Raw genomic sequence first — 25316 nt, 5'->3', positions numbered from 1 at the left:
AGCTACATTACATCCATAATGAAATCCTGAAATTGGAGTTTGGGTTAAGTTCTGCTGTAAAACTGTATTATGATATGCAAAGTATAGTGTCATCTGTTCCAGCCCAGTCTCTAATAGCGTGAGTCAGAAAATACTTCCCTATACAAAGTGACATCAAAAGTCAGAAGAAAGATAGTAAAGCTTTCGTTTAGAGCTGCAGAACTTTATAGCCAGAATTGCTTCCTGCTGTGCACTTAGCGTGCAGGTTCAGCAGCTGGATGGTACATTAATCCTTCATCCTCCTGACCCTCCTTAGCACTGTTAGGTGCGCATGTGTTAATATGCTGCCATCAGCTGGGCGCAGGATGAGCCAAATGGCGGTACACTCTGCTGTTGCTGAAATAGCGGGCGGCATTAAATACTTAGCAACTCGGAGGGAGATGTAATTTGGGGTCCAGCATGACATTTAAAATCCCACTGCAGGGCCATAGACATATTAACATTAGGTCTATGGTGCCACCCAGGTCAGGTGCAGTGCAGGGAAGAGTGTGCACCAAAATGACCTGCTTCGCTGTTAGGCGGTTTTTACACATGGTGTACTTCTATTTTGAACGATTGCACCACAGCCGAAAAGTTGCACTGCGAGTTATAGCCGCGACGCAGACAAATAAAAAGTATGCCTCACTTCCAGGCTTACTATGCAAGTTGGCCGGTAACAAACTGCATGCAGTGCGTTATCGTGCCGGTACCCACCACACTGGGCAAGACCCAATTCAATGTAGTCAATGTTCTTACGATAGCCCTGACCTGCTAGAAATCAGCCCCATGGGAAAATGCTGACCAGCGGCACACTGTATTAGGTTTTGTTAAATAACAATATATACGTGTAATTAGGGCGTCTGGAAATTTGGGTGCTGGGTAAAGCCAAAAAATGTCTCACCCTGCTCCTGCAAAAGTGCCGGCGGCGATAACAACTGTTTCCCTTCCAGGACGCCATTGAGTCGAGGGTAAAATGCAATTCAGCTTCCAGCTTTTGCTGGTGGCCGAATTACGCCAATTTTATCGTAATTTGGGCACTGTCTTAATGGCACCCCAGATTACTGACTGAACGCCGCTACAGCAGTAATTCACATTACTGCCCTTGGCGGTGCATGGTGCACCCAAATTTCCAGAGCCCTTTTCACCTGAATCGGTAATAATAAGCAAAAAAGTCTCCTAATATGCAAATGTTCACTAACCCAGTAAAAGAGAAAATAATAATAATAATTATTTAGTATTTATATAGCGCCGACATCTTCCGCAGCGACGTACAGAGTAATATTGTGTTGTCAGTTAACTGTCCCTCAGAGGGGCTCAATTGTGCCAGCTACTATTGTCCAATTAATTGACATCTTGGTAATTAACCATTAGCTAGAAGCTTTAATTGGCTCAGATTAATTAGGTCCCTTGGTCAGTGGCAATTTGCTTGTTATGATATTTTTCTTTTACTAATCACTTCTAATGAGCCCTAAATGCTGTTACAACTAACATATTGTGCATATACCTTATCAGAAGCAAAACAATTAGTACAGTACAGTACAGTAATGTCACATCAGACAGTGCCAGTGGGAAACAGGCAGTTTAACCACTTAATGAAATGCTGACTTATAAAAACGTCGTGCTAGAGCCTCTTAATGGCTCCAGGACGTCTTTATAAGTCAGACAGTGCTGCTGCCGCTGTGCACGTGCACGCTCCCGTGGGTGCATGTGCATCTTCGTGCACGTGCAAAAAGTGAAAAAAAGACCCACAAAAAAAAATACACCTTTATTTCCAAATGATGTATTGGCACCATGCTTTGTACTAGGGACATAATTAAAATCTTGTGATAACCTGAACAAATAGGCAGATAAAATGTGTGGGTTTTATGTACAGTAGCAGTGTTTATATTAAAACCATAGGGGATCAAATTGGAGAAATAGTGTACTTTTTCCTTGTATTTCCCTTTAAAATGCATAGAAAATAAAGTAATTACTGAAAACAAATATCAACCCCAAAAAGCCAAATTGGTAGTGAAAAAAAACAAGATATAGATCATTTAATTGTGATTAGTAGTGATTAAGCTATTGGCAAATGAAAGGGATGAGCACAGAAAGGTGAAAATCGCTCTTGTCCTTTAGGGTAAAAACCGCCTTGGGGTGGAGTGGTTAAACAGTCAATTTTTGTTTTTAGCTTGATCCTCTATATTATCAGGAAGTGGGAAACAGCATGGTAAGCTTTTGAAGCACAATTCCTGAAGTTAACTATGAAACTAGAACCCATAATGTGGGAAGCAATTTCATGAAATAAATCACAGCAACCAATTAGAGCACGGTGGCGTAGTGGTTAGCTCTCTCGCCTTGCAGCGCTGGGTCCCTGGTTCGAATCCCAGCCAGGGCACTATCTGCAAAGAGTTTGTATGTTCTCTCCGTGTCTGTGTGGGTTTCCTTCGGGCACTCCGGTTTCCCCCCACATTCCAAAAACATACAGATAAGTTAATTGGCTCCCCCTAAAAAATTGGCCCTAGACTACAGTACTTACACTACATAATATAGACATATAGCAATGGTAGGGATTAGATTGTGAGCTCCTTTGAGGGACAGTTAGTGACAAGACAATATATATATATATATATATATATATATATATATATATATATATATATATATATATATATATATATATATACAGTGTACAGCGCTGCGTAATATGCTGGCGCTATATAAATACTAAATAATAATAATAATAAATATTATGCAGCTTCTATGAGTGTGAAGCTGAATTAGCATTGGTTACCACGTACATACTGCATAATTAGGATTTACAAGATATTATTATGGAGATTATTTTCTAAACAGGACATTCTGTGAAGAGCAGTGATCTTTTTCTTTGTTCAGTAAGCCTTTTTCCACTGATGCGATTCAATTTTTCTCCAAATGGACAGCATGCTGCTTTTTCCTGTGTTTGCATTAAAGAAATAGCTACCACAAAATAAAAATCCGCATCCCAAATGCAATACTGTAGTTGAAAAAAACTTAAACACAACCCCAGTTCACTGATCAAAAGAAAATCGCACTGAAACGCATGGGAAAGCACTCAAAGTAAATGAGAAAAATTGCAATTGCACTGCAGTGCATTTGTGACGGTGATTTCCAGTGGAAAGGGGCCCTAATAAAATGCAGCCATGCAGAGAAGTTCCTAGTTTTTTTTTTACTTCCTCAGGATTTGATTGGATGTCTGACACAAATTAAGAAATAATATTTAATTCTCTTTACTTGTGATGCGTTATAACGCAGATGTTGGTGGCCTCAACACAATAGAACCTGACAGGAAATCACAAGTTATGTAATATAATGTATTCAGCTGCATTACATTCCAACACGCCAGAACAGACATCTGTAATGTAAACAGTAACAAGAAAGTCTATAGACTTTCTTGTTACCATGCGTATCGCACACTATGGCTATCATTCATAAAGCATTTCCGTATGCAGAAATGCTTAAAACAGCTGACTTTACCGAACACTTAGCAAGTGCTGCATTCATAAAGGCTCTTTCCGCATGAAAAGCTGACACTACCGAGCAGAGCGATAAATCACCGCCTTGTGCGGTGATTATCGTAAAAAAGGTAGCAAAATGTTAATTCATAAAGATTACCGCAAGCAGTATGAAGCCGGGAAATACCGCTCCCTCTGATGTGGCGATAACAATGTTAAGTGAATAGAGACACAGACCTCCCAGGCAGCTGCAGTAGAGCGGAACACGGAGAAATGTATCAACTCGGCAGCTTCCTGTGCTTCCGCAAGCCTCCCACCTGCCTACCGCCAGCCTAGTTCGGAGAATCTCCGCACTATCGCAACTGGATACATTTTTATGAATGACCACACAGAAGTCTAAAATACCGCCAGCGGTGTTTTCCCGCATAAATTTACTTTACCGACAGCAGTTTTATGAATGATAGCCTATGTGAGGTGCGACTTGACTGACAGTGCAGCACATAGTGTCAAGGAGTACCAAAAAGGTACCCTTTAACAATACAATTTTTCCTCAGATGCAATTATTTGATCAGATTTTTTAATGTTTGAGTTGTACAGAAAATCACGCTGTATGTGGGGAAAATTGACATGAATCAATTCTTTGATCATTTGCTTTAGAATTTTACCGATCCAAATGTTAGTTTCTGTGATCTGTATCTGAAGTGAAAAAGTGCTCAAATTGTCAAATTGAACTGTTCATGGGTACAATCAACAATTACCTTCCGATTACATCCGTTTAGAATTGTATTAAGGTTTATTAATATGAAACTGCAATTGCTCCAAGCACCTATCCCTGAAAGGCAATACATACTTAGGAGCCAAGGGTATGTGGCCAGAGACTGCAAGAAGGAAGATGGTGGTAGATAATAAAAAAGGAATGGGGTTAAAAGATTAGATAGAGGGTGGTAGAGGAGGGACAGAGCTAAGAAAAAAAAGTGTAGAGATATGGAAGGAAGGAGAGGGGGAGAGAAACAGTCAGAGAGAATGTATGTCTTGAAGAACCTAAATGTTTGCGGTAAAGCAGACAGGAAGGTGCATCTTTATTGATACTGAAGTTAAAATGGCAACATAAAAAGAAGAGGTACTTAAAGACCACCCAGTTGGCTCTGTGTACTACTCCTCATTAGTGATGTCTCTTAATTTTTCACAAATGTACTTTACGGTGTTGTAGACAGAAGACATCTACCACTGTTGCCACATTTTAGTTTTTGTTTCTGTCTTTAAAAAAATGAGTATACTGCTCTGACTGTAAGCTGTATTTTTAAAACTATTTAGCATATATTGAAATGGTAGCTAGTTACTTACAATGCTCCTGCCCTTGTTATCGAGTAAAGACAGGTTCTATTTCCTCACATGACATTAAAATGCCGTCTTCATCAAACAGCTTCCTTGTAAACCATGTGCCCTTTTGTCATGGGCTCATTTGACATGTCAGCAGACATGCGATTCCTGTCAAGTAATTTGGCTGAACACAGAACAGATGTCACCGCAAAGAATTCTGTCATATTATGTGAGACCAAATAACAGTGTTTGTGAAACCACCTCTTGGCATCTTGTTTTATAGGGGACAGATGCTCCCAGTTTTCTTTTGTCACCATTTGATGAATAATGTAAATATGGCCTGAGTCCCAATGCCAGCAAAAGACTTTTTGGCATGCAGGAACTTTATTGAATTCAGTAGCAGAATAGATTATGCCAATGTCTATGGCGTGTTTCAAGTAATTTAATCACCAGAGTGTCCTCCTAATTTGCTTGAAACCGATTACGCCAGGTCAACCCAGCTCCTACTCAATGAGCAAACCAATTGGTTTCAAGTGATAAGCTGCAAGCAATCACTCAGGGTACGTTTCCACTTGTGCGTTGCATTTTTGACGTGGATTCGTTTGCGTTTCCATGCAGATTTTCACGCGTAATCGCTCACAGTTTGAGCTATGCGATATTAACCATGTCAATGCCGCCAAGCATTGACATGGGTTTTCACGTGGAGTCACACGCGGAAACGCCGGGAAAACCGCAAGACTAACATGCTTGCGGTTTTCCTATTACATTACATTAGCGGCGATTCGCATGCAGGTGTGCGGCATGCGAATTCTGATGGCTCTGCCTTGCAGATTTTTTCTGCACAGCAGACTGCACAGAATTCCTGACAAGTGGAAACAGCCCCATCCACTTGTATTGATTATGCGAATTTGCATGCGGACAACGCATGCGAATTCGCGTTAGTGGAAACGGGCCCTTAAACTACACCTCACAGATTTTCAAGGTGAATTAGTAAATAATTGCAATAATTGCTAAATTACTATTCTAAACCTAAACAGAAAGGTACTTTGGTGTGGTAAGGAAAGGAAAAAAGGAAAACAGTCTAAGTTTCATAACTACTTTTATTCTTCATTCAGGTTTTAAATATGGTATATGGTACAGTGCAAATATGTTATGAAGGAAAAATACATGAAAAATGTTTTTCAATAACCTAAGAATTGGAAAGAAACTAAATCAGACCACATGTAGGGTCATTAAATGTGACAACAATCTATTACTCCCACTCACTAATGAGCCTAGATTTACACATATGTAAATGAGGTCAAACTGCTGCTAACGATTTTCCTTCTGATAAGACAGATTCAGTGCCTCTGTGGTCTGGCTCAGCTAATGCTGTTCTCTGTTCAAGGCAAGCCAATCCACGTAACACGTAGTTGCCAAAGAGACTTGACTTGGCACTGCCCCAAACAGGCTAAGCTACCACTCTGAATCAAAGCAGCGTCAGTCAGTGGAGACGGAGATCTCGAAGACCCAGCATGGAACATGTTTTGTTTTTAATATTCACTCTCTGCCACTATGTGTCTTTGTTTAACCTGGCTCCTGCAATCATTCTCTTCTTGAATTGAAAAGGAAGAGGGGGAATAAAGAAAACATATTAGCGTTCCAAGGCAAGCTCATGGGGCTATTTAGGAAAGTGGTGGTGGAAGAGGTATAAGCCCCACTGGATTTAAAGTACGCACAGGACAAGGTTATAGAATACTGCCTACCCATAGCTAGCACACTGCCAATTTGGATTTCACCAGAAGAATTTCTCTCCATACACAACGGGGCCAGCGGTGTTGGCTTAGCTCAGAGACCTGACGCCAAGGGAAATGAAGCAGGAAGAAAAACAAATAACAACTTGGGGGCTCATTTCCATATTAAACAGTGGTATGGAACTGCAGGGAATCTCATTTCACAGGAGCCAATGACCAGATAATCTTAGGAATAGAAAGATGCTGACAACTATATGAAATCCACAAATGCTGTCTGACATTGTTTTATACAGAACTGTATAATAAAGAAAGAAATATACCAGTACATTATAGTATAAACCTTTTTTTCTGCTTCACACTGAGATATGAACATACATCTAATATTCTTCAAGAATATATTCTTCTAAAAAAAGATTTTATATAACATGATGAGTACATGCCATGTAAACAGACATAAACATGTCATCCCAAACAGTTATTTACTCTTCCACGGTCCTTTTATATCTGTGATTTCTACTGATCCAAATTCTGATTCGTTTATGTAGCTGTTCTCCCACCATTAATAAACCTTAGATCATGGGCTGGGAACTGTTAGCATGCACTTGGGTATATCTATCAAGGTAGATGCAAAGAAAACTGGAGCAAACATCCTCCAGTCACCTACAGCAACCAATCAGGTTTAAACTGTTTAACAAAATTAATTGAATGTGCATTGGTCATCAAAGAGACACAAGGTTGACAATGATTAAATCTGCCAGTTAAAAAAAAGTAAACCCATGTATGGCAGAGACCCTTTGTGCTAGGTTGATGAAATACCAATTAATTACTCATTTACTAGGTTATTGTGCTTGATTAAATTTGGATGAGCAGGGACAAAACCAAAGATTTTCTAGGGGGAGGGATTCCTGAAAAGTCTCTCGGTCAAGCACATGATGTTCTTGACCTAATGCATCCACATAACTATGTACTCTGTAAAGTGCTGCAGAAGATGTCAGTGCTAAATAAATCTAACTAATATTATAAATGCAAAAGTTTGCATGTTTGTTAATCACACAACAATGGCTGAACGGATTTGAATGAAATTTGGCACACACATAGTACATTACCTGGAATAGCATATAGGATACTTTTTATCCCCATAACCAAAAAGTGGGCGGAGACAAATACAAATTTCACTGGGAAAATGTAAACTGCAGCCATTCTTACACCGTTTATGGTAGGGTTCTCAAACTTTGCACAGTAGGTCACTTGGTGACTGGAGTTAATATTAAGAAAATTGGGTGGAGCCTAGAAAAGCCAATCAAAATCCACCTTGATTTTCAAGGGGAATATTTAATCTTGCACTGTTAATGGCACAAGTCTCAAACCTGGTACAGTTGGTCATTAGGTGACTGGGGTTCAAATTCAGAAAAGGGGGTAAAGCCACAGACACTGCAAATTATTGATGCCAAAGACCACAAAGCTCACAAACTAGGTCATTGAGTAATTGAGTAATTGTGTGTTAGGGTTAGAAAAAATGGGTGGAGCCAACACAAGCCAAATACATACCCAGGCAACGCCGGGCCATCAGCTAGTACATAATAATATGGTAGGACATTAGACTATGACTATGGTAGGATTATATTGTGAGCTCCTCACTGTGGCCCACTGTGCAGAACTTGTCATTTTATTGCTGAAACAAAGTCATAAAAGACTGGGTGTTGTCATACAGAAGTTTTCAAACATCTTGGAAACAGCCTAACTGCAATAATGACTGCAAGCAATAGTTACTTATGCACTCTCGTGGTTCTTTTGGCTTCCTATGGTGATCCTGAATGGTTCAATATTTGCATGTTCAACCATGTGCGAGATCCGTCCATTTAAAGTCCCTCCTTAACAAATCCTTTTTTTCCTTTGTGCACCTCACTCTCATATAGCCAATGAACATAGCTGTTATGCTTGTAAACATGTTGCCAAAACCTGAATACTAGTTTTTAATATAGGCATGATCATGATACTTGCACCGCTTGTCTATCTCCTTCCCCTCCCCCTATATCACCGAAATGCATCACATGTTGCCTTCTGGAGATGTTGTGGCTGAGCTGCCACTTATTGTTCCTGACCTTGTAGTCTATTAGGGCAAAGCTTGGCATGGGCTGCCACTCAACTCAACCCCACTCACATTTCAAGCTTTTTGTAAAAGAAAAAAAAAACATATTTATTGTCTACACAAGAAGTAAAGGGCGAAGCCAAAGGAAAACATATTTACTCAAATAAAGGATTTAAGTATCTTAATTTTAACTTTTAAACAAAGGGGTACATTTGGAATCCCAGATCAGGGATAGAAAACATAGTTGTGGATCTGGGATAAAACTTAAGCCCTTCATTAAATGAATGGTTACTGAAAAACCATCTTATCTGCCCAGGAATTGCAGATGGTTAGGTTAGGGAGACTTTTTGTTTGGTCATAACCAAAGTTAGTTGTAACCAAAAGCCTTCTGCTTCTCAGAGACCTTAAAATTACATTCATTTTATAAACAGTATTATAACTAGAGATGGGACGACGAATCCGGCGAATCCACGAATCCCTCGAATATTGGGAAATATTCGATATTCGTGGATTCGAATCCCGACGCCATTTTCCACTTTACGAATCCGCCGAATCCCGACGCTGCATCGCCGCGCATCCGCCGCTCGCACTCGTCCTCCTCCGACCGCCCCGCGCCTCCTCCGCCCGGCCGCCCGCATACTTTGTATCAACTCACCCGTCCAGTGGAGCGCAGACAGAGCGGCAGACCTCTCGCTGACTTCCTGGTTCCCTCTAGTGACGGCTTTTACAATGACGTCATCAGTAAAAGCCGGTCCGGCCACTAGAGGGAACCGAGAAGTAAGGACGAGGTCTGCCGCTCTGTCTGCGCTCCACTGGACATGTGAGTTGACTTGACACTTATGCAGGGGTGAGCGAGGGGGGACGGAGGAGGCCATGGGGGTGAGCGGAGGAGGCACGGGGGGGGAAGCGACACCTACCTACCTACCTACCTACCTACCTACCTACCTACCTACCTACCACTTTACCTACCTACCTGCCACTATACCTACCTAAAGGCCCCCTATACGTACCTACCTACCTACCGGGCACTATACCTACCTACCTACAGGCCCCTATACCTACCTAAAGGCCCCCTATACTACCTACCTACCACTATACCTACCTACCTACAGGCCCCTATACCTACCTAAAGGCCCCCTATATGTACCTACCTACCTAAAGGCCCCTATACCTACCTAAAGGCCTCTATACCTACCTACCTAAAGGCCCCCTATACGTACCTACCTACCTAAAGGCCCCTATACCTACCTACCTAAAGGCCCCTATACCTACCTACCTACATACCTACCTACCTAAAGGCCCCTATACCTACCTACCTAAAGGCCCCTATACCTACCTACCTACCACTATACCTACCTACCTACAGGCCCCTATACCTACCTAAAGGCCCCCTATATGTACCTACCTACCTAAAGGCCCCTATACCTACCTAAAGGCCTCTATACCTACCTACCTAAAGGCCCCCTATACGTACCTACCTACCTAAAGGCCCCTATACCTACCTACCTAAAGGCCCCTATACCTACCTACCTACATACCTACCTACCTAAAGGCCCCTATACCTACCTACCTAAAGGCCCCTATACCTACCTACCTACATACCTACCTATACTTAAGGCCTTATACCCTGCTACCTATACTGAAGGTCCCTTTAACTACCTACCTACCTACAGGACACTATACCTACCTACCTACCGGCCACTATACCTACCTACCTACCTACAGGCCACTATACCTACCTAAAGGCCCCCTATACGTACCTACCTACCTACCTACCTAAAGGCCCCTATACCTACCTACCTACCTAAAGGCCCCTATACTTACCTACCTACCTACCTACCTAAAGGCCCCTATACCTACCTACCTAAAGGCCCCTATACCTACCTACCTACATACCTACCTATACTTAAGACCCTATACCCTGCTACATATACTGAAGGTCCTTTTAACTACCTACCTACCTACAGGACACTATACCTATCTACCGGCCACTATACTTACCTACCTACCTACAGGCCACTATACCTACCTAAAGGCCCCCTATACATACCTACCTACCTACCTAAAGGCCCCTATACCTACCTACCTAAAGGCCCCTATACCTACCTACCTACATACCTCCCTTTACTTAAGGCCCTATACCCTGCTACCTATACTGAAGGTCCCTTTACCTACCTAAAGGCCCCTATACCTACCTACATACCTACCTATACTTAAGGCCTCTATATACCCTGCTACCTATACTGAAGGCCCATATACCCTGCTACCTATACTGAAGGCCCCTATACCCTGCTACCTATACTGAAGGCCTATATACCCTGCTACCTATACTGAAGGCCCATATACCCTGCTACCTATACTGAAGGCCCATATACCCTGCTACCTATACTGAAGGCACATATACCTTGCTACCTATACTGAAGGCCTATATACCCTGCTACCTATACTGAAGGCACATATACCCTGCTATCTATACTGAAGGCCCCTATACCCTGCTACCTATACTGAAGGCCCATATACCCTGCTACCTATACTGAAGGCCCATATACCCTGCTACCTATACTGAAGGCACATATACCCTGCTACCTATACTGAAGGCACATATACCCTGCTACCTATACTGAAGGCCTATATACCCTGCTACCTATACTGAAGGCCCATATACCTTTCTACCTATACTGAAGGCCCATATACCCTGCTACCTATACTGAAGGCACATATACCCTGCTATCTATACTGAAGGCCTATATACCCTGCTACCTATACTGAAGGCCCATATACCCTGCTACCTATACTGAAGGCCCATATACCTTTCTACCTATACTGAAGGCCCATATACCTTGCTACCTATACTGAAAGCTACCAATATTGAAGGCACCCATACCTAGCTAGCTATACTGAAGGCACCTTTACCTCGCTACCTATACTGCGGGCAACTATACCACGGATCGCACAATTCGTATGTGCAGGATTCGTTAGATTCGGGATTCGAAAGGTTCGAGATATTCGAGAACCTTTTTAGATTCGGATCCGGATTCGGATTCGAAGAAATTGTGGATTCGTCCCATCCCTAATTATAACCATCACAGTAGCTATAGGAAATGGTGTAAAAGTAAAAAATGAAATAAAGAAATGGCAAGCTTTGGTTTATAAACAGTAGAACATACAAATATATTCTACAGTTCTAGTTAGAACAACAGCCAGACTGTTGTTTCAAAACCCAGATCCCTAGATATTATATTCCAACAGTCATTCTAAAGGGAACACCATGGTCCTGGCCACTTACTAGACTTGCTTGGCGCCAGACCGCATGAATGGCAGCATTCCTAGAACCGACCTTGTCAATCAAATTTGTATTTGGAATACTCTCTAATATGCATACTCGTTCTTCACTGCCTTGGTGTTTTATGCACGACAAGCTCTCCAAGTGCCTTTAATATGCTCTGTGTAGTTAAATCAACTACTTAATGTCTATTTTTAGCATGCATGGCAAAAGAGAAAGGATTCTTTTTAAGCAGCATTACAGTCAAGAAATTTCCTCCAAAACTCTCTGAATTCCTACAGACTGTCAGCAAAGCATGTGCACATTTATAACTGCATGGCTGCCCTCAGGACACAGAGGAGTCACTAGTCTCTCTCAATCACCATTCCAATTAAGCAGCTGCCATCTTAGCCCTCCATATCATGCAGTCCAAATATCCCCTACTATAAAGTGATCTGAAATTCTGAGACAACTACAGCCAAGGTCTTGTAATACTCAAGTTGTGGCCATTGGCCATGTTTTCACAGGATTCTTGGCTCAGCACAGGCATTGCAGACATTTTAAACACCAGGCATAAGGTAATGTGTGCACAAGCATAAAATGTCAGGGCAACAATTGTTGCTTAGAAAGGACAAGGTAAATGGCTTTTTTTGCATTGATATACAAGAATACACAGAAAGAGCTCCAATGCCATTTTAAACCAGTTTATAAAATGTCTTCCTTAGGTGTTTCACCCCAACAAAAGGTAGGCAGGTGAAAAAAACTCTATTACCATCAACACAAGTCTAAAATCTGATGGAACACTTGCTCTCTTATACTGTACAGCATTGGATTGCAGAAGCAGTGACCCAAAGGAGGAACGTGTCCCAGCTTTAAGTTTTCATGTACTCTGGGGAAGGGAGCTGTCCCGAGCAAATCTGCATCTGAGATCAAAATACCGGTATAATAAGTACCATTAAAGCTACTCTGTATCTACCAGTAGTTCTTAACATGCATCTGCAATTCCAGCTTACTCAGTGAATATAATGGTCCTTCAATCTGCAATGCATGATTAATTTGGCAAGCACATATTTACAAGGAAAATATATTGGCTTTTCTCATTTAAAGAGGAACTCCAGTGAAAATAATGGAATACAAAAAGTGCTTAAATTGTACAATAATTATGTATAAATGATTTAGTCAGTGTTTGCTCATTGTAAAATGAATTACATGCTGACGTTTATCAGATGGTGACATTTGCTGGCAGGTGATGTCACTAGAAGGAGATGCTGCTTGCATTTGTGGCAGTTGGAAACAGCTGTTATTTTCCACAATGCAAAAGGCTCCCACACAGTGTGATGTCAGTACCTCAGTGCTGTGAGGTGCTGACATCACACTGTGGGAGGGGTTTCACCACAAAATCAGCCAAGTTCAATTTTTGGTTATGGTTTCTCTTTAAGTAGCAGACAAAAACAATAATTACATTGAATATATAGTCATATTTCCTTTTTTTTTACATTTTAAGACAAATAATCAGGATAGTCTTAGAGTGGTTGCACAAATGGTGCAGTGTAATTTGTGCGCAGCATAAGAGCCACGCAGCTTCTGCGTCAGCCCGACCACCTCCGTCCCACCGCGTCGCACTGCGGGTACTGTAGCTTGTTATTAGGGTTCTTTTAGGGCCTATTTCAATCCCACAAGATAAAAGATCACTGACAATGAATGTCTGTGTGAGGTTAAAGCGGATCCAAGATGAAAAACTAATTATAACAGTAACTTGTCTATATATTTTATCTAAAGTTTAGATAATTTACACAGCAAATATAGCTGCAAACCGCTTTAATAGAAAATGATTATTTCTTCCTGTGATACAGTGACAGCAGCCATGTAGTTTGTAAACATTACACAGAGGAAGGCTTATCTCTATCTTGATCACTAAGCCTGCGAAAAAAAAACCTAATCCCCCCCCCCTCCTTCCTCCTCCCCTCTGCCTCTGAAATCAATGGCTAGTAACACCTCCTCCTCCTCCTGCCCAGACTGAGCTCCCATGAGCCCTTGCTACTGCCAAGGCTCTCTGAAAACCTGTGGGCATGGTTTATTTAGTTTATAGGGAATTAGAGTATTAAAACAAAAACAAAAAAGTATTTGGCTTGAGGAATGCCCTATAAACAATAGGAAAGGAACACAATTATGCAATGAGTATTAAGTTCACCTCGGATCCACTTTAACCTTGCATGGCACTTTAAAGTCATCACCTTGAGCATTACAGAGAGACTTTAAGCAAGATGCCTTATATTCCTAAATGTGCTAGAAAATGATGTAATCTGCACTGTGAACTACCATGCAAGAATAGGGTGCAAAGACTGCCAATATCATCACCAGTATATACATGTAAGGGGTATCATCGTACTACACTTCAGGTACACTTTTAGTTAAGACTAGCAAAAACAACACACACTACATTATGGTAAAGATAACCTTCCTTACCTGACATAGACCACTGATGCACATGTCCAGGGATTCTGTGTAACATCGAGTGCCATCCAGAACTTTAGGAGCAAGTTCTACCACAAGATTTGTCCCCTTTGCCTGACACTTTAAAGAACATGGGTTCTCAGGGTCATTGTGAACGGGAAGCCACTCCCTGTACTGTCCTTGGTATTTGACATCATTGTGAGCTGAACACTGCTGGGCCCGAAAATCTCCCGAGTCTGCTGGACAATCCTGTAGAGATGAAAGAGATGAAAAGATCATCATTAGCTGCCTGTAACATGGGAATATTTTGTGAGAGATTTGTAATTCTAGCTACTTTGTATGTTAGAAAACCTGGCAGCTGAATTAAATGTTTGCACAGCCATAGATTTATTGGGAATTGCAGTACAGACTAGTTAAAAAATTGGAAAGGCTTTTTATCTATTAGAAATAAACTGAATTGCACAAAGAACAGGGGCAGTTTCCCTTTGATCACAGTGAGGCCTGGTGCACACCAAAACCCGCTAGCAGATCCGCAAAATGCTAGCAGATTTTGAAACGTTTTTCTTATTTTTCTGTAGCGTTTCAGCTAGCGTTTTGCGGTTTTGTGTAGCGGTTTTGGTGTAGTAGATTTCATATATTGTTACAGTAAAGCTGTTACTGAACAGCTTCTGTAACAAAAACGCCTGCAAAACCGCTCTGAACAGGCGTTTTTCAGAGAGGTTTGCGTTTTTCCTATACTTAACATTGAGGCAGAAACGCATCCGAAATCCAAAAAATGCCTCACCCCGGCAGGATTCGTTTCTGCAAAACGCCTCCCGCTCTGGTGTGCACCACCCCATTGAGATACATTGACCAAGCGGATCCGCAGCCGCAAGCGGCTGCAGAAACGCTGAAGAAGCCGCTCGGTGTGCACCAGCCCTAAAAGTGTTTTATGCCAAGAAATTTGTTTACCAAATAAATGCAAGCTTTGTTCTGTCCACTTAATAACCATTTTATCTTTTTTCGCCCCATATTTATATAAAAAACCAAGAGGGGAATCCTACAGATATGTGTATCCTCTCAAGCATGCCATAAAAGCATCAATTTTAGTTGCCTTCATCTGGGCACACAACTAAAGCAATAAGAACCTTTTGTAGAACCAGGGACACTAAGAAGGTCTGGAGAGGTAAAGGGAACCCGAAGTGAGGGGGATATGGTGGCTGCTGTATTTATTTCCATTTAAACAATAGCAGTGCCCTGGCAGTACTGATCCTGTCTTTTTAAGGGCTGGTTCAGACGGACGTCTGCGTAGCGTCGCGTCTGGGGGCGTTGCGGCGGCTGAGCGGTCAGGCTTTCAGTAGCCTTCGGTCGCGTCGTGATGCTGTTGCGGTTTTTTTTTCCCGTAGGGGAACATTAGCCGTCGCGGTTGGCCGCTCCCTGGAAGCTACATGTTGCTTCCAGGGGCAGCCCGAACGCTCGCGAAAATCGGGACCCGAACGCCGCGTTCGGGTAAAAGCGCGCAAAAGCTTGGTGTAAACGCTCTCATTCACTTGAATGGGAGCGTTTACCGCGACGGTCCGAACGCTTGCGGTAAACGCTCCGCAAGCGTCCGTCTGAACCAGCCCTAAAACTTTTAGCCATAGACCCTGAATAAGTATGTAACAAATCAGGTACTCTGACTCAGCTGACTCAGGTTTTACTGGATTAGCCACATGCTTGCTCCAGGATTTTGACTCATAAACTAACTATGCCAGAAGATCAACAGGGCTGCCAGGCTACTGGCATTATTAACAAGGATATAAATAGGGCAGTCTCCACATCCCTCTCACCTCAGGTTCCGTTTAAGGGCAAATTAATACTAAGATTAAGGTTAGTGCTAGGCTAGGGTTAGATGGAAACACAGTATTGGATAAGGAGAATTAAAATAGAAAAGGCGTTTTTGAAAGGTCTCAGTTAAGGTTAGGCTCAGGTGAAAGGTTGGGATATTGTTAGACATTGGATATGCAAAAGTTTAAGGTTAGGTGAATAGTTACAGAGAACCCAAGGTGGGTTTTAAGAATGCCGTTAGGACACAGAGGCTGGTTCTGCATACAATGACCAGCCTCTGTTACTATACTGTGCCCCCCAGGCCCCCCCTGCGATCTGCTGTCCCCCAGAAATCAAAACGCCGTGCTAGCGATATGTAGCGTGTCACTAGCAGGCTGTTTATCCTTGTTTTTCACCACCACTCCCCCGCCTCCTCTATAGTGCCGCTCCCCGCCTGCGTCACTTCACTCCCCGCTGATTGGAAGGAATGGACGCAGACTGGGAGCGGCGCTATTGAGGAGGAGGGGGAGCGGCGGTGACAGACACTCAGAGGTAAACAGCCTGCTAGCACAGTGGTTTATTTGGGGGGGGGGGCATCAGAGTGTGGGGGAGGGCCTGGGGGGAACAGTATAGTAACAGAGGCTGGTGATTATATGCAGAACCGGTAACAGGAGAAAAAGGGCGCCGGCATCTAGTGGACAAAACGGGCGCCGCCATTCACTCCCATAATAAATATCATTTAATGGGCGCCAAACAGGAAAAAAGGGCATCGGAGTTTATTAACGTTTTATAACTACGCCCGTGACAAATCACGTTTACAGATATATTTAACATATCTATCATATGTAACTGAAACGTTATTTAAAATTTTATGACTTAGTGTTTGACTTACTGTTTGTAACATTAATATTCACATAATTCACAGATTTTATTACATGAAGAAACGATAATCGAAGGTTATACACAATATTATACAATTATAATTATTATACATATATTATCGTTTTTTAACAAACGTTATTATAAGTTTCACTTTCTAAATAGGGAAGATTATCATTTTTTACAATTTGTGAACTCATACACATTATTTAATGATTTTTAATTTGTAAAACATTATTGTAAACGAAATACAACACATTATTTTTTATAAACATTATTGCCACTTATCATTTACACCCCGTGCCCTTTTTTCATGTACGCTGCGGAACCAGCCTCTGTATCCTAATGGCATTCTTAAAACCCACTTTGGGTTTTCTTTAAAGAGACACTGAAGCGAGACTAAATCTCGCTTCAGGTCTTATATATAGCAGGGGCACGTGTGCCCCTGCTAAACCGCCGCTATTCCGCGGCTTAACGGGGGTCCCTTCACCCCCAACCCACCCCCCGCAAACCTGGGTCGGAAAAAGGTCGCTGGAGCTGATCTTCCTGGAGGCAGGGCTAAAGGCTGCAGCCCTGCCTCCAGTCGCGTCTATCAGACGCGCATCGCCGCCTCTCCCCCGCCCCTCTCAGTGAAGGAAGACTGAGAGGGGCGGGGGAGAGGCGGAGGTACGCGTCTGACAGACGCGCATGGGGCAGGGCTGCGGCGGTTAGCCCTGCCCCAACCAGGAAGCGCTCCCCCGCTGCTCGGAGGGGGTTTGGGGGGACAGGGACCCCCGTTAAGCCGCGCTATAGCGGCGTTTTAGCAGGGGCACGCATGCCCCTGCTAGCTATGAGGTCTGAAGCGAGATCTATTCTCGCTTCAGACTCTCTTTAAAGAGAACCCGAGGCGGGATTCTTACATCGCAATCCGCATACAGAGGCTGGGTCTGTCTATAGAGCCCATAAAACACAGCAGTGCTGTCGACACGTAGCGTGTCGCAGCCGGCTGTGTTTATCTCACTAATGTCAGTCTCGCCACTCCCCCGCCTCCTAAATCGCTCCGGTCCCCGCCCACGTCCCTTCCCTCCCCGCTGATTGGAGGGAAGGGACGCGGGTGGGGACCGGAGCGATTCAGGAGGCGGGGGAGCAGCCGAGACTGACATTCGTGAGGTAAACACAGCCGCATAGCGCGGCTGTGTTTTATGGGGTCTGACGGCGCGCAGGGGGGTCTTTGGAGGAAACTAACTAGCAACAGAGGCTTGGCTCTATAGACAAACCCAGCCTCTGTATGCGGATTGCGATGTAAGAACCCCGCCTCGGGTTCTCTTTAAGGGAAGGAGCACTAATAAGCCAGCAAAAAGACACAAATGCAAGTAAATGCAGCTAGTTGTTTTTTTCAAAATGATTTATACACACACACACACACACACACTTCAAACACAATAATGTTATATCAGGATAGATAAAAGACATTTGTAAACCCTGCAAGGTTTGTAAACAAAGAGTTATTTTCCTTGAACTTACCTACACACATACAGCTTGGGTTATTTTTCAGCAAAAGCCACTTTGAAAGTAAGCTAAAAGGTGTCCCAGCCTGGGGAGGACTGGGACATTTTGGCCTGGGGGAAAAACACAAACTAGAGTCCCGTTTTCATGGCAGCATCAGCCTAAATGACGCCACACATGCTCCCTACTTGCTATTTGCCGATAGTCACATGTGGTGCCAATGCAGAAATACAGCAAAGATGCTTGTAGGACAGCATGACAGGTAAAGTATAACTGCACAGGCATCAGGTTACATAATACATTTGGAGGGATGACAGCCAGGGGTTTACGTTATGTCCATCTTTCGTGATTATCACACGCCGTTAGCGCTGCACACCCAATCAACCACATCGGCCTGAGATTTTCCAGCATCTCAGATTCAACCAATTTTCGCCTGAAATCAGTCAAATTGTCGATTGGGCATGCATGTGGCGGCACCGATTTTCATCCAATTCGATAATAATTATCAAAACAGTTCATCCCCCAGTCGACAGATCTATGGCCACCTTAATTCCCCACCAAGGCTCACCCCCCCCCCCCCACACACACACACACAATTATGTCCAAAAAGGGACTGTCCCTTCAAAAGAGGGACAGTTGGTCTATGAGCTATGATTGTGAGAGTCCAGACAATTTTTTTACCCACGGACTCTGCAGGCAAGCCTCTGCTCTGCATCATGCTGTATATACTGTATTTACCACTGCTTGCCCACCCTCTAATTGCTCTGTAATTGTGCTTTTATTTTCCTCATCCAGCTAGCCTAGTTGTTCACATTGCCTTATAAAAAACCTGAATGCATCAGGCCTTGCACCAGCCCTAAATTATTAAATGAGAGGCAGCCTGGGGGGAAATCTCCCTCCATCCCCCCTGGCCAGTCCTCCCCTGGTCCCAGGCCTAAGGGTTAGAAGTCTGTGGTTTTCTGTGTACTTGAAATATATACTGAACAAAACACGAGTTTGACATTTTCATCCCAGCAGAATTTTCATATACTGGAATAAGAGTCCATTATGAAAGCAGCAGACATAACAACTTGCATTGTGAGATGCACAGTGCTTGGGAAACAGATCACAGACAATGGAACCGTGGAGGATTTTGAAATATCATTATTGTTCTGACTTTTGCACAATCCCATACAAGAGTTCCCCTTGTGGAATACGTAGTATATCATAGATGAGTTTACGTTTGCTTTACTGCTCTCTTACTTCTATGATGCACTCAACTTTGCTCCCTCAAGGATTTCCGATCAATTTCTTTCCATCTGGAGCATTGGCTCATCTGCTTCATAGTAATCAGAAGCACTGCCCAAAGTCTGATTTATTTGATACATGTGGGTGTACAAGCGTCAGGGACATCTGCACTCTGCAATACACACTCAAAGTATTTTATCCTTTGGGGTAGAGAAAATCATGAGTGATGATGAGTGTTTATCCTTCTTGTTCAATGTCTGTCTGGGGAAAATAGTAAAACAACTATATACATTCTAGTGTTTGCAAATGCAACACAGGCAGGCAAATACAACCACACAATGTATTCAATCATTGGCGGGCAACTTGTTAAGGTTTTTCAGACCTCCATATGGCCCCGATCTTCTTTTCCCATGACCAAAGGGAATATAAAAGACGTCTTTTTAAACTACAATATAACTATGACATCTTCACTTGAATAAGGCACAGCCTGTGAGCCTCAAGATACTTGGCTCGGCCTTCCAGTCTTTTCTGTTCAGCATTAAGAGCATAACTTTATAATAAGCCCATTGGCATGAGACATCAATGGGGGAATAGGAGTATTAATTGTATTACTGCCTGTCAGTATTTTATGTATTGAAACAGCCCATATCTTTAGCTGATCACTCATTAGATGTAAAAAAATAAAATAAAATAGAGAAATGCACCCTGTGTGTATTTAGAGAGCTTAGCCTGTCTTATTCCCCCCTGATGAGATAAACAATTGTATCTATCCTTCTACTCCTAAAACCAACTTTTTTTAAGATATCCCACAGTTTTATTTCATATTTGAATCTACTTTTTACGTTTTTACTGCTTCAATGTGTCTGCTCAATGACACATTCATTGCAGTATGCCGGAGCTAAAATCTATGAACTATTAACCCTTTATATATATCTTTCCTGTTCTTATAAACTATTTACTGCCAGCAAACTAATGCTGGGAATACACGATGCGTTTTTGCGTTCGTTTTTGCCGTCGTTTTCGCTTTCGATCGATTCTACTCTCGATTCACTGCTCGATTCCCCTCTCGATTCCTTATCTATTCTTATCAATTACATTCACTTGAATGAGGAGAATCGAAACGAAAGTAGAATCGACCAGATCCAACAGGTTGGAATTTATCTATCGAACCCATCTATCTAAAGTAAAAACTTAACGTGTATTCCCAGCATTACTTTGAGTGATTAGTTTGCTTGTAAATGTGCTGAAAGGTTATTTTTTATCAATCAGGTGATAAGTCATTATGAGAAGTTATGAGAAGTTTTGTGAATAGAGCCCAATAAGGACCTAGTTTTTGCTACTAACCTACACTGCCCATTCAGTAGGTGCGAATGTGCCCATTTTCTGGATTGCCAAGGACAACAAAGTCAGGTAATCACAATGTCTGTGCACATTGGCTGACTTGTCTAGAGCCATATTAAGCACAGGCCTGGCTGGACAATTGCAAATATTTTGGCAGGTAATACATTTCACATATGCTGTTTTCCATCTGTGCATGTAGCCGGAGTTCAGCCTAATGACCACATTTGTCTCTGTAGGTGGGAAAGATTGGCCATAAAACTCTTAAGATAATTGGGTGTAACTGGATATTACTATTGCTGTTACATTGTCATTCATATAAATACAAATCATTCTTTCAGTTAGATAAATGATTAAGATTAAAAGATTTTCCAGAGCCATACTTAAATGAAGGCTAAACTCATGTTTACTCAATTTTCACCAGTAACAGCCCCACTATATGATGTCAAGCTCAGCGTAATTGCAATAAGATGTGTCCTATAATTACATAAAAAGACAAATCATAGAACAGCTGCTGTTTTGATCAAAGGCTTGTAAATAAATACCTATTGTTTAAAGTCTAGGGCTCTGATCCCTGTTGCAAGGCAATATTAAGCCAGTTTTAGGCCTCTTGCACACTGCAAACGATTCAGATTCAGATTCCGCTTTTTAATCAGTTTTTACCTCCAATTCAGATTCAGATTTGCAGTGTGCAAGGGGCAAACTGCAAATCTGAATCTGAATCGGAAGTAAAAACAGATTAAAAAGCGGAATCTGAATCTGAATTGCTTGCAGTGTGCAAGAGGCCTTAAAAGGTTAGAACAGTTTCCTGGCAAGTTATATGCCATTGCAAAAATCTAGAAATTCAGAAATTCCAAACATTTCAGTAACACTATGCTAGCAAATGCCTTCATAAAACACAGTGTACTCCAGACACTTTGCTTTATTTTCTCAGCAGTCTTATAGGAATCATATTCATGTGAGTATTCTAAAATGTTTGCAACTCAAAATCAGCTCATGGTTTTCTGAAGGTAAGGAAAATGACTGATATTAAATAAGCTGATGCAAACACATAAAAGGCAGCGTTTGTGATCTTCTACCAATAGCAAAGTACTTACTATTAAATGAAGCCTAAAGTCAGAGAACGCCTATTTACTTTTTAAACAATCAAGCCATTTTCTGGGCTATCAAGTTAATGCTGTTCCAACAATTGTTATTACGTCACTGACAATGAAACACTCACAGACACGCACAGTGATGGTCTTTATCTCAGTGGTGTGTGTGTGTGGGAAGGGGGGGGTGCTGTAGTTATTTATGAACTTGTACACACTCTGGTGGTCCCTCTGACAAACCCCTGTATAAGGGTGAAAAGTGTTAGTGTTAGGTATTGGGGTTGTTTTATGGGAATTTTATGTTTGCACCCACACTGTACAGTGCTCAGGGGCTAGTGCAAATTCTCTTTGTTGTCTTTACTAATGTAGGGGGACTGCTTGTGTCGATGCTCTGTTTGTCTAGGGAAGGTAAAACCATAGTCCCACCACCGGGCACATTTGCCCTCACCTGAGCGCTGCCAATAGGGTTGAGACAAATAAGCTAGGCGGCCACCCCTGATCAGTCACTAGTCCACTATGTGCTTTTGTTTGTCATTGTATATATTGATCTACTGGGAAACTATTTTAATGCAGACCGAATAAAGGTTATGTTTTATAGGTACCAATAAGGCTGTCCCTGGAAATGTGTTTTGCATAAGTCACTGACCAAGAATTAGTATGCCCTATTAGGTGTTTTTACTTTGATCCTAGAGACATGTACACAGACCCGATTCACAAGTGTGACATCTGTAGTCAGCTCCTTATGAACCCAGTGAACACCAGCTTTACTTCAGGGGTAGGAAGTAGCTGCTGGTAGCTATAGCAACTGCTCATCAGTGATGCTCCTCTGCTGTTTTATAAGTGGAAGGCTGTGCCTACAAAGGAGTTTAAAAGATCCTACCAGAGCAAAGAGAAAAATGAAAAATTACAATTAAACCACTCTATACTCAGTATGGATGTCCATTTTAGCTTTCTGATGCACTTTGGGGGCAAAAAGTTAACTGTTCGTTAACTAATGAGTTAGTAGTTATCCTTTAGGCTAGGTTCACAGTGGTCAGTTGCATAAAACACAAGTTATAGTGAGTGTGAACTGCAATGGGAACTGGGCATAGACTTTATTGGAAAGCCTGCATGCAGCGAGGTAGAATAACGCATTACAACGCAGTACTGTGAACAGGCCCATAGCATTGTATGGGCAGTGAGTTAAAGCAGAATATAACCCAGCATTTCTACTTTGCTCTAATAGATTATTTACAGCACATTATATACAACCAGCATTTTTTTTACTAGAACAGCATTCAAAGGGTTAACACAGGCCTTAAGGTGCGTACACAAGCACGACAGCAGCCAACGACGGGACCGTCGGCACCTCCCGCTGATCATTCAGATCATTCAGGAACAGCCTTATCAGTCCGCCGACAGTGCGTACACACGCACTACAGTCTGCTGAAAACCCGCCCAGCGGGAGGTGCCGACGGACCTGTTGTTGGCTGCTGTCGTGCGTGTGTACGCACCTTTAGAAGCTTCCCTGCCAGCAGAACTGCACACATCTGAACTTGCAGATAATGTTATCTTGTGTTTAATTGTATCAAGTGAGGAATGTAAAGAAAGCCTTCTCTGACACTGCCGGGTCTCCTAAAGACAGTGAGACAACCAGAAAGCACAAAAGATAGAGACAGCACTGCCCAAAAAGAGTAGGGCTAAAGCCATGGACCTGTAGCTACTCACAGTACAACCAAAAGTGTCCATCTAGGCACTATAGTGCCTAGATGGACACTTTTGGTTGTACTGTGAGACAATCAGAAAGCATCAGAAAGCATTTATGCTTAATTTAGACAATGAATAAAGCAGGTATGAATAAAATGCAAAGTCTGCTCTTAGAGTAAAAAAAAGTGTACTTTGGGAATGTATAATTTCTAAATGAATAATAATACTTATGCACAGAAGCAAATATGCTAACCGTATGGCATATATAAAGTAGGAAAACAAGTTTTTATTGAATATTATGTCAGGGTTTTATACCACTTTAACATGTAGAATTATTCTGCAACACAACTGACCACTGTGAACTAGCCCTTAAAGTGCTCCATAACAGTTTTCTAAATGGTTTTACCTTTACTGGAATTTTGAGTAGTCGTGAGACCCAAATTAAGGAACTTGTTGGACTGCAAAGGTGCAATGTTCTGTAAACCCACTGGAATGTTTTATACTCTGAATATTCCATTCCTTGTTTACATTTTTATTATTTTCTCAAAATGTTTAAAGTAGATATTAAGTCAAAGGTAGTTTTATTTTAATGTTAAGGATGAAACGGGGAAAGGTTAAAAAAGGTTAGAATCTTTGTCAGGTTTTTACAGCTGTTTTTTTCTCTGTTGAGGATAGTTCCCCTTACTTCCTGTCCATGAGACAGGAAAGGGGACTCTAACATCTTAGACAGTTGTAGTGGCAACAAGTATCTCCTCTGGATCCCTGTTCTTGTTCTGGTGACAAACATAACATTTTGGAATTGACCTGACTTCCTGGACCGATGCCCAAGCATGGAGGAATGTCTTCACTGGGCAGACAGGTCAAATATAAACTTAAAAGAAGATATAAACCTTTCCAATGTATTTAAATACTTGAAACAAGGAAAATCTTAGTCTGGAATTCTGCAATAAAGCAAATCTGCTACTACAATAAGTTACTAGACTTAGGGGAAATGGCACCATGCCTCTCCCCCCAACACACACAAACATTTAAATGCCTTCCAGACTTTGTTTTAATATTGTCTATGGTTTATGGGTTAACTTCAAACAACCCATGTTCCCATTTCCTCATACTCTACAGGTGCCTGGCTGCTCAGGTAAGGAGTTACTTTGGTGGCCATGTCCTCCTTTTACAGAGCAAATTAGGAGGCAGACTAACAATGCAACTACACCCTTCTACAATTCACTGTGCACAGTCATGCCCCTTCCCATTGAGAAGACCAAGTAGAATGGTAGTGGTCAGCACATGCTACACACTCTCCCATTTCTCAGAGGCTGATTGAAGAAATAGTGACGTTGCTCCCTGTTGGTGTCACATCACTGGCTGACTTTAAATTCAGAAAAAGATTGTTAATGTATGAGCATGACTGGTGTGATGTACCGTGGTAAATTATGGATGCAGTGGAAGGACAGGGCATAATTCCTGGAGAATAGATCA

General features: G+C 42.1%; 1 protein-coding gene across 6 annotated transcripts in view; it reads right to left on the bottom strand.

Annotated features, from left to right (window-relative positions):
• ADAMTSL1 (ADAMTS like 1) overlaps window positions 1-25316 on the bottom strand; it is a 529495-nt gene that overhangs the window by 387296 nt on the left and 116883 nt on the right. For all 6 annotated transcript variants that reach the window (XR_011020540.1, XR_011020539.1, XM_068234383.1 and 3 more), the window contains exon 4: window positions 14362-14598. Coding sequence is in view for 4 of the 6 variants with exons in the window: in XM_068234383.1 (XP_068090484.1) it covers window positions 14362-14598 (237 nt within the window). In the remaining 2 variants the exon portion in view is untranslated. The remainder of the gene's footprint in view (window positions 1-14361; window positions 14599-25316) is intronic.

Source organism: Hyperolius riggenbachi, chromosome 1 (genome assembly GCF_040937935.1).
Source record: "Hyperolius riggenbachi isolate aHypRig1 chromosome 1, aHypRig1.pri, whole genome shotgun sequence".
NCBI lineage: Eukaryota > Metazoa > Chordata > Amphibia > Anura > Hyperoliidae > Hyperolius > Hyperolius riggenbachi.
Note: the sequence above shows the minus strand (reverse complement) of the source record. Positions and strands in the feature narration are given on the sequence as shown.